A 16,541-nucleotide genomic window follows, 5' to 3' on the forward strand; every position below is an offset into this window, starting at 1 on the left:
GCGCATCCAGGGAGTTGCCGTTTCACTCGGGCTGAACCCAAGTGGCCACGTCACTTTGAGAGGGCAGCTGTTGTTTCACTGCTGCATTTCTCCGCTTGTTAAAGCCCCTCCTACCTGTGCTACAGCCCGTGCTTAAAGACACCAAACTACCGTCCTGGAGGTAAGGCTTCAAAAGCTTGATAAAGGCTGAAAGGAACACTGTGATTACCCCTTGGCCAAAGAGGTTTCTTTAGCTGAACTTGCTAGCAGGAACTGCACTTGACACTGCCGAATGCTTCTGTCATTGTTTTATTTTTCGGGTCCTCAGTCCTGGGAGGGACTGAGGAAGTGGGTGCTGCAGAGGCTCTGGCAAGGCATCAAAGACGCCTGCCCAGCACCCAGGGGTGGCACGAGATCTCCTCCAGAGCTGGCCTGTCCGCGGGGTGCTTGGACAGACACCAGCGGATCAGCTGCTGGCACTCTGCGGAGAGAAGCCAGAAAGTGCCGGTCACTTGCCAAAGGCTCCTGCCCGGCCAGTGCTGCGTGTGCTCAGAGCTGCGCCAGCCTCCCAGCGCACTCTGTACTTGGCGGGAGAGCGGCACGGCAGGAAGCAGCGCCACCTCCTTCAGCCCGGCGTGCCACACTGAGCGGCCCCGTCACGGGCCACCTCCCGCGGCACATCCAGCCCTTGACGGCACATCCACCTGCCGCGGAGCTGCGTGAGCTGGGCCACGCTGGGCTGTGCGCAGCCACGTGCCAAAGCCTGCCTTCTTCAGGCCGCATACCTACCTGGAGAGACCTTCTGCCTGAAGCAGAGCTGCCCCGACACGATTTCACGGTCGTCGTGGAAGGGGATGTTCCCACAGACCATGACGTACAGCAGCACGCCCAGGGACCAGATGGTTGCCGAATGGCCGTGGTAGCGGCCGTGGCGGATCCACTCGGGCGGGCTGTACACTAGTGTTCCTAGGGGAGACAGGCGGCGCTGTCAGGGCGCAGGCTGTTGGCTTCCAGAGCCTGGGCCCAGCCTCGTGGCCGAGGCAGGGGCTGCAGCGGTGGCCGTAGCTTCCCCGCAAGGCCGCAGCCCCTGCTCCAGCACCCTGGCCAAAGCCATGAACCCATTCTGCCAGCAGGCAAAGAAGGGCAGCGGTGCAGCCCAAGCCCTAGCGGGCCGGCCAAGCCGAGCGGCTGGGGCCTGCCTGGCTTTTGCAGCCGTGCTCTGTCAGCAGGGCTGGCAGCACAGCATCCTGGGGCACAGCATGCGCCCCGTGCCAAAGGGCAGCAGGCTGAATGCCGCAGCCCAGGAGGGAAGGAATGGGGCCGTGCAATGCCTGACGCTGGGAGCACAGCCCCGGCTGTGGGCTCACCGGCAAAGTAGTTGAAGGGCTGCTCCTGGAGGAAGGTGCCGCAGCCGAAGTCGATGAGCTTCAGCTCGCCGCTCTCCGGGTCCACGAGGAGGTTGGAGGGCTTGATGTCCCGGTGCAGGACGCCGCAGGCAGTGCAGTGCCGCACGGCCTCCAGCACCTGGCGGAAAAGCCAGCGCGCCACCTCCTCGCACAGGAACTCCCGCTCCGTCAGGAAGTGCAGGAGATCCTGCGATGGCTCCGGACGCTCCATGACCAGCAGGAAGCTGTCAGGCAGCTCAAACCAGTCAAGGAGCTGGATGACGTTGCGGCAGCTGGAGCCCACCTTCTCCATCAGCACGATCTCCATTGGAACACGTGTGCCGTCGGGCTGTGAGGAGGAGAAAACACCTCCAGCAGGCCTGATGCTGCCCTGGGACTCTGCTGTCCCCTGCCTGCCGTGCCCCAGTGCTCCCTCGTGCAGCCTCCCTGGGCTTTGGGCTTCCTCCCGCCCAGGGCACGTTCAGGGGTTCCCTCCTGCCCGGCCACTCCACCGCTGTCCGGCATCCCCGGCATCCCCGGCATCCCCGGGCCCACCGTGCTCCCTCCGGCTGGCTCGCCGAGCCCGCGCCCGCTCCCCCCGCCATCTCCCGCCTCCCAGCCTCGGGGCCCCGCGCTTAGCCCTGCCCGCCGCGCCCCGCTCCGTCCCGCTGGCGCCGCTCGCTCACCAGCTCGTGCCACCGCGCCACGCTGTCCCGGGGCACGCGTTTGATGGCCACCTGCAAGCCCACGAGAGAGGCGGGCTGAGCTCCAGCCCCGGGTGCCCGGCCCCGGCCCGGCCCTCCTGCCACGCCCGCCCGTCCCGCCCGCTTACCGGGCTCCCGTCCGAGAGGCGGCTCCCCGAGAAGACGGTGCCGAAGCCGCCCTGCCCCAGCTGCGGGCCCAGCCGGTACAGCTCCTGCAGCTGCTTCTTTCGCCCTGCGGCCGAGAGCGAGCCATCAGCCTTCCGCCCGGGGCACCCCAGCCCCGAGTGCCCGCCAGCGAAGCACGCCGGGCCACCGCGGGCCACCTCGCTCTCACCTGCTTCCCGCTGCGGCCACCGCCTGGCAGCCGTGGGGCTGGCGAGCGGCACAGCTGGGCCAGGGCAGCGCGCCCGGGTGGCTGCAGGAGCCGCAGAGCAGCGGGGCGGGGCGGCACCGTCGCTGTCCCCGGCGTCGTGAGCTGGACGCTGCTCTTGAGGACGGCCGGGGCTACAGCCCGAGGCTTCTTGGCACAGGGGCGTCCCAGGAGCGGCTGCAAAGCAGAGAGGCGTTTTTGGAAGCCCAAAAGCAGCCCGTCAGAGGCGCTGGAAGCAGCCAGGGACTAGGCTGCTCTCGGGGGCCCTGGCCTGGCCTGGGGCTGCCCCTCAAGAGCCCCGGGGGAGCCTCAGAGAGCTGCTCAGAAGATCTCACCTGCTACCGGAAAGGCCTTTGCTAGACGCGGTGGCCGCCTGGGAGCAGCTTCCTGCAGACGGAGGAACCTCCAGGGTCTCTTGGGGATCGTCTCCGCCACCAAGCACGGGCTGTTGCCAGCTGGCACAGCCGGCACAGCGTCCTGGCTGCTGCGGGCCGGCAGCTGCTGGCTCAGCCGGCATGCTTGCTGCTCCGCCACCTGCTCCTGAGAAGGCTCCTGTGCCTCGGGCTGGGCTCCCACTTGGACTTGGGGGCTTTCCCTGGCCACGGCAGTGCTCAGGGATGTGCCCGTGTTGGTCAAGTCCAGGAGTCCAGGGGAGCTGGGAGACCTGCCCACGGGCTCTGCACCTTGTGCAGGCTGACAGGTCTCACTGAGCCTCTGGCTGGGATGGAGGCTGTCAGAGACAGCAGAGGCTCCCGGAAGGATGGAGGGTCTCTGACAGCCGGAGGCTCTTGCATGGATGGCAGATGTCTGATGGTGTGCCATCCTTGCAAGGGCTGAGGCTCTCCCAGAGATGGAGGTTCTTGCTGGGAGCAGCCTCTTGGAGGGATGGAGGCCCCTGGAAGAGCTGGACGAGCCACAGCAGGGCACGTGGCCTCGCTTCACCAGCTCCTCCAGCTCTTTCAACAGTGCCTGCCACATCCCTGAGTAAAGCGGCTGGCGTGTCCCATTGCGAGCCCACAGCAGCAGCATGAGTTCCTGCAGCTCCTGGGCCACAGCCAGGCAGGGGCCACAGCTGCAGGGGCTGTGCAGGGGGCTCGCGGGAGCACGTGGCCGCTTGCGAGGGGTGGCCAGAGGCCTGGAGCACCTGGGAGCCACAGGGGCTCCTCGGCTTTTCCGTGAGCCTCTGGGTTGGACCCCGGGGCACTTGCCTCTTGTCGTTGTTCCTGCGTGCTGCCTCCGTGGTATCCAGTGGCCAAGAGCCCACCAGACAGCCACAGAGGCCAGCAGCAGGAAAAGCACAGGCGCGAGGACACCAACGGCGCTCATGGCTCCAGTGCGTTCCGTCGCGACTGCACTGGCAGGTGCGGCTGCTGGACCCTCTTATATAGCTAGCCACGGCACTGTGAGCTCACAGTGCTGTGGGCCAGCAGAGGCCTGTGACATGCCAGCCCTGCCTGGCGCCAGCGCTCAGCCCCTTTGTGCCGTCACAGCCCCGCCTCAGCCCAGTGCTCAGCAGTGCGGCAGTGGGGGAAAGGGGCTTCCCGTGGGCACTTGAGGGCCCTCCGGAGCAGGGTGGGTGGAAGATTCTTGGCTAAGTAGCACACAGAGATGAGGAGGGGAATGATGATGGTGTCACCTCCTTGTTGGCAGAGCACAGGACGTGGATTGTCCAACGGGACATTGCCAAGTCCTGAAAGAGGGCAAGCCCTGCTCAGCAGCAATGAAACCCTCCTCGCGCTATTCCCCACATTCCCTCCCTGAATCCAAACCCAGCTCTGCGCCGCTTACTGGCAAGCAAATGGATCCTATCCCATTGAAAACCAGCACATGGACCAGTTCTTCAGCCAGCACACCCTGCCCCTGCACATCTCACAGCTGGACACCTGCTCCAGAGAGCTTCTTTGAGGGACAGCATCCAAACTCCTCTTCAAATCCTGAAATGGAACCTGCACTGCCCTCCCATCACCCAGGAGCTGCGTGACCTAATGGCAGCAGAATAATCCATCGTTGAGACAGGAATTTTGCTCTGGTATCTCATGCTGCCCATGGCTGATGCTGTCTCTGTCTTTGAAGCACTTCCCAGGAGTGCCAAGTAGGACCATCTGCAGCATTTTTCCTGCTACTGAGATTAGATGAACAGGGCTAGAGTTTCCTGGCAGGTCCAAGCCCTTCCTGTCAATTGGGAAACTGCTGGAGAAGACTGAGCCAGCATGGACCTCCTTGGGCTTTCAGGAGCTTGGGTAGAGGCGGCATCAGAGGAGAATCATGAAACCTTTAGGTGAGAGCCAGAGGGGCTGGGGCACTGGCATTTGGCATCCCGCCACCCATCCAGGATCCCACTCCCTCTCCTTGGCAACTTCCAGATATCCTGGGGCCCCATGGTGGTCTCCATCCACGAGCTGGCTTCCAGCACGGGTGACAGGATGTCCTGGCAGTGCCACAGTGCTGGGAATGCCCCCCTCAATGAAGGTGGGTGGCCCAGGGTGGGGGGGCACCTACAAACCACCTGCTGGGGAGCACATCCAGGCCACCTGCAGCTCCTGCTGATGCCACTGAAAGACGCTGGGAGCCACCACGGAGCAATAAATTGCCGTTCCAGCATATCTCTGGTATCTCTCTGCGTGTCCCTGGGAGCGGCAGACAGGGCTAAAGTAGGAGACCCATTGTATCCCCAGCCTTCAGGACAGGCTGTTCCCACAGTCCTGCCCTGGGGTAACTAGAGGAGGAAGCCAGCAGAAGACACCAAGAGCCCCTAGGGCACAGGAGACAGGGATCCAGCAGGGGACCCTGCGGCAGGTTCCCTGGTGGGGCCAGGGTGGAGGATTTGGGTTATAAACCCCAGGAACCAAGGGGACCCCCAGGACGCAGGCAATGGGGTCGGCGGCACCGAGCAGAGCCGAGCAACACCGCGATGGGGAAGGGATCAGTGCCATCGGCAGGCCACAAGGACACTGGAAGCAGGACTGACTGCAAAGTGACCCGCTGATGAAATGGATTGTTAGGGGTGTAAGGGGCTCCCATTAGAGCAGGGACTCACCACACTGGGGCCCTTGAGAACAGGCAGGATGGGTCCAGAGCGAGAGCAAGTGTGTTCCCTGGGACACACGGCGCCTCTCGATCCTCTCTGAACTTTATGCCTGATGGGGGAGAAACTGTCCAAAAGTTCTTTGACTGTTCAGGGGGTGAGCGGGACAGAGGAGCAGGTGGATTTTATTCAACCGTTATTGGTAAATGTGGGGTATAAATTTGAAATGCACAAATTTCTGTTTGTTCCTACTCATGCCTGTAATTTCGTGGGAAGGGATTTGATGGCTAAACTGGAAATGGAGATTACTGTTGCGAAAGGTGGTAAGGAAGCTACCGCCATGGTAACTTTGTGTCAAATATCTGAGAAGGCCTATGTTGAAGTAAACCCAGAAATAGGGGCAGTCCCAGGGAGATGTGGACAATCAGGGATGGAACCTCTCCCAACCACTTTGATGCTACCAGGACAAGTGGTGTCTAAAGAGCAATAGCGTATTTTAAGGGAAGGGAGGAAGGAAGGAAGGGGTTACATACAGCCTGTTCCTGAGTCTCTGTTAAAGGCAGGTCTTTTGGAGCCACGGATGTCTCCCTGTAACACTGCTATCCTGCCGGTTAAGAAGCCAGCAGAATTTAGAAGTGGTAACAAACAGGTGAACTGAGTTCAGGTTCCCGCAGTGAGGGACACTCTCCACACAGAGCCTGCTTCTGATTCCTTGCATCCACAGCACTGGTTTTCCTGGATTTTAGCCAGGGCTTGGCCTGTGTAAGGGACTGGGATGAGCAGGAGGACTGTGTTGGGCTGCTCCCCGCCATAGTTAGTGGTTTTCAGGCCCTCAAGAGCTCCCGCGTCTCTCTTTTTCCCGACAACAGCCCTCTGTCTCCTCTTCCCCAACGTTTCCCCTCAGCGGTGCGGAGCCTTCTCCCGCCCTTTTTCCCCTCAGCGCTAGCCCCGCCCCTTCAGACCACGCCCCGCCCCGCCGAGGCACAGACCACGCCCACCGCCCTGGCCACGCCCCCGCGGCTGCCAGCGGCTCCCCGCCCTCCCCTCCGTCATTAGTGCCCGTTAATTGCTCCCTCGTTAATAGCTCACTAATGAACCGCTGGAGGCCAGGAGCAGGGCTTTGGAGGAGCTCTGCGGGACACCCTGGCTGCGTGGGGCAGGGCGGACATGCCCAGTGCTGCCCCCCGCCGTGCAGGGCTCCCATCCGGGCCATTGCAGCCGCCTGGGAAAGATTCTCCATCCCGGCGCGCAGCTACACGAAAGGGAGAGGAGGAAAGCAGGGTGCCAGGGACAGAGAGCCCCGCAAGAGTCCCCCAGCCGTGTGCTCTTCCGCCCCTTCCAGCACAACGCCACGTTTGTAGAGGCTCAGAAAGCGGAAAAAAGAGAAACCCGCTCTGCAGGGAATTGCTGGAAGAAAGTCTGTCAAGGAGCACAAGGCTCCTGGATCTCCTTCCTGAAAAGGGGGGCTGTGGTGAGCACGGGAGTGGGGAGGGGCAGCCTTCGGGACAGAAGAGCTGCACACCGCTCCCTCCTGGATCTCCTTGGCACCCCTGTCCCAGCCAGGGATGGTGGTGAATATTCTCCTGGGTCTGTCCCAGGAAGCCCCCTGCTCCCTGCTGCGGGATGGAAGGGCTAGAGGCGACCCTCTCACACTCATCCTGTTCCTTCCCCCCTGTGCTGGCTTTGTCCCGAGAGTGCTGAGCTTCAGTTTTAGGGCGTCCAGCCCTGCTCCCATGGGGAGGGAGGGAGGGAGGGAGGGACCCTGGCAGCAGCCGTGGGCACAACCAGCCTTTGTGGGAGGTTGGGAGCACAGATGAGGGAGGGGGCTGTTCCTGATGACCTGAAACTTGGCTCCTGCAGTGTGCCGGGGGCTTTCAGGCTGCTGGGCTGGGGGGACACCCTCTCTGAGCTCTGTGACACCCCCAGCCCCACGTCCCCTCCTTCGCACAGCACCTCCCAGACAGCATCCGCTACAGACGCGTCCCCTGCTACAGTCCCTTGGCCAGGGGCCTCGTGGCTCATGCCAGAGCCTTCTTCCTCCCCAGAGAGCCTCCTCCCAGGTGAGTGGGGAGCCCCCCACATGCCAGAACTCTCCAACACAGCTCCTCGAGCCAGGCCTCCGTCTGAGTCCCAGGTGCCCTTAGCTGAGTGGGGATTGGCGGCCGTTTTGGCCACCGTGACCACAAATAAGTGGATTTTCAAAGCTGTGACAAGAGGAAAAGTGTCAGCAAAACCTCAGCTCTGGGAATGAGGAGAGCACAGTGCAGGCTGCTCAGGGAAATGGGAAGCAAGGTGCCCAGGGAAAATGTTTTTTGCACGTGCTGGGGTCCACCAGTGCTGCTCACTTTTGAAACGTCACCTCCTGCAGGCATAGGAGCAGGCAATTCCCAGATGTCAGAAGCCAAGCAGGCAAGGCAGAAGGCTGGCTTGTGTGAACAAACGTCTTGTGTAGGAAAGAGGATGGAAAAGGAAGCTGTGTGCCCAGTGCAATCAAGGGCGGGAGAAGAATACAGAGATGCTGATTGCAACTGTAGGGAGCAATTGATTGTGGTGAAAGCTCAGCTGGAGATGAAGGTGGCCAGAAATGTGGGGCACAATAAAAGAGTATTCTTAAACATATTAATGGCAAAATCACTGTGGAAATAACATCAGCTCCTTCCAGGGTGCGGAGGGTCACCTCACCAACAGGGACAGAGACACGCTACAGGTGTTTCATGCGTTCTTTGCCTCTGTCTTCAACACTCACTCCACCCTCCCTGGTGAAAAACACGGATTAACCCACTTGAGAGCCCAGAAGAGGGCAAGCCCTGCTCAGCAACAACCAAAGCCTCCCTGTACTATCCACCACATCCCATCCTGAATCCAAACCCAGCTCTGTGCCACTTCCTGGCTAGAAAGGAACCGTATCCCACTCATATACAGAGCAGTGGAAACACTCAGACAGCTCTTGGGGAAAATCCTCGTTTATTTAACACCTTCTGCTCCTCAGATCCGACCTGCTACCACATAGACATGCCTCGTATTTGGTGGCCGTCTTGGGGCAGCTTCCCGGAGATGGAGGAACCTCCTGGCTCTCTTGGGGCTCGTCTCTGCCACCAAGCAAGGAGTGTTCCCAGTTGGCACAGCCGGCACAGCATCCTGGCAGCCGTGGGGTGACAGCTGGGGGCTCCAGGATACTTGCTGCTGCACCACTTGCTCCTCCTGAGAATGCTGCGCAGGATCGGGCCGCGCTGCCATTTCTACTTCTGGCCTTTCCCTGGCCAGCCTCCTGAGGAGAGGGCTCATCCTGACCCTCGTGCCCCCCTGGGGAACCCCCAGTGTTGTCCCAGCCCGTGTCGGGGCTCCAGCGAGGGTGGGGGTTCCGGGCTCCACCCTCTGGGTTTTTTTCTCCGGCGCCCCCAGCCCCGCGGGTGCTGGGAAAATAGGGAGAGAGGGGGATGGAGGAAGGGATTAGCGGTCAGAGGGGGTGGTCAGGGTGGGACAAGGACGGAGGCAGGTGGGGAGAGGAGGAGATGGGAAGACGGGGAATGAGGAGGAATAGCAGAAGATTAGGAGGGGTAGGGAGAGGGGTTGGCGTACGGAGTGAAACTGGAGGGGACCGGAAAGGTCCGGTTGGGAAAATAGGGAGGGTGGAAAGAGGAGGGGGAGTAAAAGGGGTAGAGGAGTAGGGACAGGAGAGGACGGAGTGGTGGGGGTGGGTTGTGTTTGGGGAAAAAAGGTTTGAGGGGAGAGGGAAGGGGAGTGTCCTAGGTTGCAACATAGATGTAGTTAAGTATTCTATTACCACCAGCTGTGGGCCGTTAGCTGCTATCACCTGCTAATGACCCACTCCGGATGACAGGCAATGGGCCATCCGTTAGCTGTTACCAGCTGCTAATGACCCACCCCGCATGACAGGCAATGGGCCATCAGGGACCCACCGTGTGACTCATGGACTTATCTCATCCCATTGTGGGATGCTCTGCCCAGGAGGGAGGAACCAGGTGTTCCCACCTGGATATAACCTGGCCTTGGAACTGCCTGAGCTAGCCCTGTCTACTGGGTTCCCAGAGGACGAGAGCTACCACTGGATCTTCAGCTGGAGACTAGACCTTCACAGGATCACCACTTCAACTGGACTACTTCAATTGGACTGCTACTACCACCCTAACAGGGTGTTAGGTTGTATCTGACTTTGTCAGTGCTTTTTCCTTGTATTATTTCACTTATTTTTAATTTCAATCTTGACTTGTGATCTCCCACTGGTTTGTTTTCAAACGAATACATATTTTGGCGCCCAATGTGGGGCCCGACCTGGGGAAACTCAGAAATCCTATCACCATGATGCTCAGCTTATCTATATGGGTGCTTTATCTCGCTCTCTATATCTTTCCTCAAATGGGAAACTATCTGCCCGTCGTATTGCTCTTGTTACGATCAGGGCATAGCATGAAAATTGCTCTATTGGTTTATTATGCCTATGGCATGGTAACCTGTGAGGCAATGAATGCCACTCGATATATATACTCGACTTTGTCTGCCTGGCCTAATCTGAGCTGCTCCGTCTGGGCCCTCCTCAGCAATTGCACCCAGCCTCTGGGGCTAGGAGGAGAGAGCGGTTTCTTCCAGCATTTCAGGCCGGGCACAGCCGTCTTTGACAATATTGAGTTCTCTCTGGATGCTAAAGATGGCATAATCTTCCTGTCAGTTCTGTTTTCCTTTTTCTCTGCAACCAGCACCGTGTACCTCATGCTGAAGAACAGAACAATACTTTGTCTTCTTGAGGAGAAGAAACGAAGCAAATCAGCAGGCAAGAGGAAAAGAACCAAAGGAGCAGTCGACGTCTCAACACAGACCATCGCCAAATCAGAACAGTTGAAGCCGGTAGCAGTTGCCCCTTTCCAGAAAAAGAAATCCAAGAGCAAATCAGTCCGCATAGCGACTGATGAGGATGCGGCAGGACCATCTCACCCAGCAGAAGAGACAGAGCCGGAGATCATCACTCGCTCTCTATCCCTGGGGGAGCTGCGGGACCTACGGAGGGAATTCACCCGGCAGGCAAACGAGTCCATCTTAACCTGGCTGCTCCGCATCTGGGATGCCGCCGCTAATGACACCATTCTGGATGGAAGTGAGGCCAGGCAACTGGGATCCCTGTCTCAGGATGTGGTCATTGACCAGGGGATTGGGAAAACCCAGGAAACTCTCAGCCTCTGGCGGCGATTGCTGCTGAGTGTACGAGACAGATACCTGTGCAAAGAAGACCTCCAGATGCACCAAAGAAAATGGAACACCATAGAACAAGGTATCCGATGCCTGAGGGAATTGGCCGTGCTGGAGATCATTTTCTCGGACAACGAGAGATTCCCCAAGAACCCAGATAACGTCCAGTGCACTTCACAAATGTGGCTAAGATTCGCGCGGCTCGGACCAGAGATATACTCTCGTTACCTGGCAACACTGCAGTGGAGGGAAGGCGAAGACCAGGTGGGCGTGTTAACAAACAAACTGAGAATTTATGAGGACACTGTCACCGCTCCACTACGCACCCAGGTCTCATCAGTGGAAACAAACCTGGCTGAGCAAGTCCGGAGCTTGATTGAAGAGAGCCTCCAGAAACTAAGGAAGGAGTTCAAAGAAGGGTTTTTCCATGTCCCACCGAAACCAACCAGAGTCTCTGCCATCAGGAGCAGACGTCCCCCAGCCAGGGAAAGAAGACAAACTCCACGACGTGACCTCTGGTTTTTCCTGCAGAAGCATGGGGAAGACATGAGAAAGTGGGATAGGAAACCCACCTCCTCCTTAGCAGCCCGGGTACGTGAATTAAAAAAAGAAACATCCACTTCAGGAGGCTCATCTAGGTACAACACTGCCCCAGTCTCTTGTGGACAGAACTGAATGGAAGACAGAATGGAAGTGATAATATGACTGATCCTCTTGAAGGGACCTCAGGAACACATTTACAAGAGAAGAACATCGTGCACCAAAAACAGGATTAGAGGAGCCCTGCCTCTAGCCAGGTAGAGGAAAGGGATAATCGGATCTATTGGACTGTGTGGATCCGATGGCCTGGCACGTCTGACCCACAAAGATACACGGCTTTGGTTGATACCGGCGCTCAGTGCACCCTGATGCCATCCAGGTATGTGGGGACTGAATCCATTTCTATTTCTGGGGTGACAGGAGGATCCCAGCAGCTGACTGTACTGGAAGCTGAAGTGAGTTTAACTGGGAATGAGTGGCAGAAACACCCCATCGTGACTGGTCCAGACGCCCCATGCATCCTCGGCATAGATTATCTCAGGAGTGGATATTTCAAAGACCCAAAGGGACATCGCTGGGCTTTTGGGATAGCAGCCGTAGAGACAGAAGACATAAGACAACTGAATAGCCTGCCTGGTCTCTCAGACAACCCATCTGCTGTGGGACTACTGAGAATTGAAGAACAGCGTGTACCAATTGCTACAGCTACAGTGCACCGCCGGCAATACCGCACTGACAGAGACTCTGTGGCCCCCATCCATAAGATGATTCGGGATCTGGAGAGCCAAGGGGTGGTCAGCAAGGCTCACTCACCCTTTAACAGCCCCATATGGCCGGTGCGTAAGTCCAGTGAAGAATGGAGACTGACAGTGGATTACCGTGTCCTGAATGAAGTCACACCACCACTGAGTGCTGCTGTACCGGACATGTTGGAACTTCAGTACGAGCTGGAATCCAAGGCAGCAAAGTGGTATGCGACCATCGACATTGCCAATGCCTTTTTCTCCATTCCTCTGGCAGCAGAGTGCAGGCCTCAGTTTGCTTTCACCTGGAGAGGTGTGCAGTACACGTGGAACCGACTGCCCCAGGGGTGGAAGCACAGTCCTACCATCTGCCATGGACTGATCCAGGCTGCACTGGAAAAGGGTGAGGCTCCAGAACATCTGCAGTATATTGATGACATCATTGTGTGGGGGGACACAGCAATGGAAGTATTTGGGAAAGGAGAGAAAATCATCAGAATTCTCCTGGAAGCTGGTTTCGCCATCAAGAAGAGTAAAGTCAAGGGACCTGCCTGAGAGATCCAGTTCCTGGGAGTAAAGTGGCAAGACGGACGGCGTCAGATTCCTTCTGAGGTCATTAATAAGATCACCGCGATGTCTTCACCAACCAACAAGAAGGAGACGCAAGCTTTCCTAGGCGCCATAGGCTTTTGGAGAATGCACATCCCTGAGTACAGCCAGATCGTGAGTCCTCTCTACCTCATAACCCGCAAGAAGAACGATTTCCACTGGGGCCCTGAACAGCAGCAAGCCTTCACCCAGATCAAACAAGAGATCGCTCATGCGGTAGCCCTTGGACCAGTCAGGACAGGACCAGAGGTAAAGAATGTGCTTTACTCTGCAGCCGGGAGCCATGGTCTGTCCTGGAGCCTTTGGCAGAAGGAGCCTGGCGAGACCCGAGGTCGACCACTGGGATTCTGGAGTCGAAGTTACAGAGGGTCTGAAGTCAACTACACTCCCACCGAGAAAGAAATCTTGGCAGCTTACGAAAGAGTCCAAGCCGCCTCAGAGGTGATCGGCACAGAAACACAACTTCTCCTTGCACCCCGACTGCCAGTGCTGCGGTGGATGTTCAAGGGAAGGGTTCCCTCTACCCACCATGCCACTGATGCCACGTGGAGCAAATGGATTGCCCTCATCACACAGCGCGCCCGTATTGGAAACCCGAATCACCCTGGGATTCTGGAAATCATAACAAACTGGCCTGAAGGTGAGACTTTTAAATTATCTTCAGAAGAAGCAGAGGAGCAAGTAGCACGTGCTGAGGAAGCACCCCCGTATAACGAGCTGCCGGAGAGTGAAAGACGCTATGCCCTCTTCACCGATGGTTCCTGCCGAATTGTAGGCGCAGATCGGAAATGGAAAGCTGCAGTATGGAGCCCCACACGACAAGCTGTACAGGCTACCGAGGGACAAGGTGAATCGAGTCAGGTCGCGGAGCTTAAAGCCATCCAACTGGCTTTGGATATTGCCGAACGAGAGAAATGGCCAAGGCTCTATCTCTACACTGACTCCTGGATGGTAGCCAATGCGCTGTGGGGATGGTTAGATCGCTGGAGAAAGGCCAACTGGCAGCGCAGAGGAAAACCCATCTGGGCCGCTGAGATTTGGCAGGACATTGCCACCCGGGCAGAAAAGCTGACCGTGAAAGTTCGACACGTGGATGCACATGTACCCAAGAGTCGGGCTAATGAAGAGCATCGTAACAACGAGCAGGTGGACCGAGCTGCCAAGGTGGAAGTGTCACAGGTGGATCTGCACTGGCAGCACAAAGGAGAATTATTTCTAGCTCGTTGGGCCCATGATGCCTCTGGTCATCAAGGGAGAGATGCGACATACAGGTGGGCTCGTGACCGAGGGGTGGACTTGACCATGGACAACATCTCACAGGTCATCCACAGCTGTGAAACCTGCGCTGCAATCAAACAGGCCAAGCGGGTGAAGCCTCTGTGGTATGGTGGACGATGATCAAAATACAGGTATGGGGAAGTATGGCAAGTTGACTACATCACACTTCCCCAAACCCGCCAAGGAAAGCGCTACGTGTTGACCATGGTGGAAGCAACCACAGGATGGTTAGAGACCTACCCTGTGCCTCATGCTACTGCCCGGAACACCATCTTGGGTCTGGAAAAGCAAGTTCTTTGGAGACATGGTACCCCTGAGAGAATCGAGTCTGACAATGGAACCCATTTCAAGAATGGCCTCATAAGCACCTGGGCTAGAGAACACGGAATTGAATGGATATACCACATCCCCTATCATGCACCAGCTGCCGGGAAAGTTGAACGGTGCAACGGAATACTTAAGACAACTTTGAACGCACTTGGCGGGGGAACCTTCAAAAATTGGGAACTGAACTTAGCAAAGGCCACCTGGATGGTTAACACAAGGGGTTCTGTCAATCGAGCCGGTCCTGCCGAGTCCGAACCTTTGCACACAGTGGATGGAGATAAAGTCCCTGTGGTACATGTAAGAGGTTTCTTAGGAAAGACTGTTTGGATTAGTCCCACCTCAGGCAAAGGCAAACCCATCCGTGGAGTGGTTTTTGCCCAAGGACCTGGTTATACTTGGTGGGTGATGAAGGCAGATGGGGAAACCGTTGTGTACCACAAGGAGACCTTTTCTTAAGTGAGAACTCTGTAGATGGTAATAGAATAAGGGGTGGATAATGTCCTAGGTTGCAATATAGATGTAGTTAAGTATTCTATTACCACCAGCTGTGGGCCGTTAGCTGTTATCACCTGCTAATGACCCACTCCCCCGCATGACAGGCAATGGGCCATCAGGGACCCACCGTGTGACTCATGGACTTATCTCATCCCATTGTGGGATGCTCTGCCCAGGAGGGAGGAACCAGGTGTTCCCACCTGGATATAACCTGGCCTTGGGACTGCCTGAGCTAGCCCTGTCTACTGGGTTCCCAGAGGACGAGAGCTACCACTGGATCTTCAGCTGGAGACTAGACCTTCACAGGATCACCACTTCAACTGGACTACTTCAGTTGGACTGCTACTACCACCCTAACAGGGTGTTAGGTTGTATCTGACTTTGTCAGTGCTTTTTCCTTGTATTACTTCACTTATTTTTAATTTCAATCTTGACTTGTGATGTCCCACTGGTTTGTTTTCAAACGAATACAGGGAGAAAGTAGGGGAATAGGTAGAAGAGAACGAAGGGGTGGGGGCGGGTTGTTTTTGGGGAAAGAAGAGGTTTGAACGTAGAGGGAAGAGGGAGGAAGAAGGGGAATAGGTAGAAGTGGATGGAGGGGTGGGGGAGGTCATGTCTGGGGAATGAAGGGAAGGTTTGAGGGGAGAGGGAAGGGAAGAGGGAGGAAGAAGGGCAATAGGTAGAAGAGGAAGGAGGGGCAGAGGGGGAGGCAGAAGCCCCCGCGCCTCACCCGGGCAGCGCGGACAGGGAGCTCCTGCCTGCACCTTGCCCTGAGAGCAAATGGAGGCCGAGGCGATTCCCGGGGTTTAAATGACCTCGGCCCCGCCCCGAGCAGCCCCGCACACCTGAGCCAGGTCCATCCCCGCCCCGCAGCCCCGCACACCTGAGCCAGGTCCATCCCCGCCCCGCCCAGCCCCGCACACCTGAGCCAGGTCCATCCCCGCCCCGCAGCCCCGCACACCTGAGCCAGGTCCCGCCCCGCCCCGCAGCCCCGCACACCTGAGCCAGGTCCATCCCCGCCCCGCAGCCCCGCACACCTGAGCCAGGTCCATCCCCGCCCTGCAGCTCCGCACACCTGAGCCAGGTCCATCCCCGCCCTGCAGCCCCGCACACCTGAGCCAGGTCCATCCCCGCCCCGCAGCCCCGCACACCTGAGCCAGGTCCCGCCCCGCCCCGCCGGTACCGCCCCGAGCCCCGGCCCGCCCTGCCCGCACGGTGCAGGACCATCGCCCGCCGCCCCGCCCTGCTCACCTGGGCCGCACCGGGGCCGCTCCCGGCACCGGCACGGGGGCTGCGGGGTTCGGGTCCTGCCGGTGTCCGCTGGGGGTCCCGGGCCGGAGCACCGGGGCGGCAGTGGGGCTGGCACGGGCCGGGATCGCCGCGGGCGGGAGGAGCCTCTGCGGGACGGGCGCTGGGCTGAGCCCGGCGGGTGCCGCTCCGGCTGCGGCCCCGGGACCCTCCAAACCCCGACCGTCCCTGCAGCACCGGGGCAATTTTGAAAAATTATTTTATCCGGCATAGGCAGATCATTCTCACAGAGAAAGCCCAAAAATAAAGGCAATGGGGTCGGGGATAGTGAGTGGGGTTGGGGTGGGCAGTGGTCTGCTTTGAATTAAAAACACGTTGGGAAAAACCGTGGTGCAGCTCTTTTCCAATCCTGGACTGTGTGATCGGTTGTGATTCCAACTGCTCCCATGGGACTTTCAGCCTGTGGGACTCAAGGAACTGCCAGGTGCTGAGTACATGAGAAAACTCTCTGGATCAGGCAGTGCCCCAGGGAGCTGACACTGCCCAGCACTCCTGGCTGAATCTGGGGGGTCCCAGCACAGCCCTTGCATGGTGTCCCCAGGGAGCTGACACTGCCCAGCACTCCTGGCTGGAATC

At 58.3% G+C, this 16,541-nt stretch overlaps 1 protein-coding gene across 1 annotated transcript; it reads right to left on the reverse strand.

The window, feature by feature from the left end:
* Positions 1-215: 215 nt before the first annotated feature.
* LOC146443885 (uncharacterized) lies at positions 216-4,361 on the reverse strand. Its single transcript, XM_085049224.1, has 6 exons — positions 2,774-4,361; positions 2,197-2,615; positions 2,051-2,101; positions 1,347-1,713; positions 769-945; positions 216-460 (listed from the first exon to the last, which is right to left on the reverse strand). The coding sequence occupies exons 1-6, from the start codon at positions 3,762-3,764 to the stop codon at positions 357-359; spliced, it is 2,109 nt and encodes a 702-aa protein (XP_084905350.1). The 5' UTR covers positions 3,765-4,361; the 3' UTR covers positions 216-356.
* Positions 4,362-16,541: the final 12,180 nt, after the last annotated feature.

The sequence above is a fragment of the Lichenostomus cassidix genome, chromosome 1Aa (assembly GCF_008360975.1).
Source record: "Lichenostomus cassidix isolate B80296 chromosome 1Aa, HeHo_3.0, whole genome shotgun sequence".
Lineage (NCBI taxonomy): Eukaryota > Metazoa > Chordata > Aves > Passeriformes > Meliphagidae > Lichenostomus > Lichenostomus cassidix.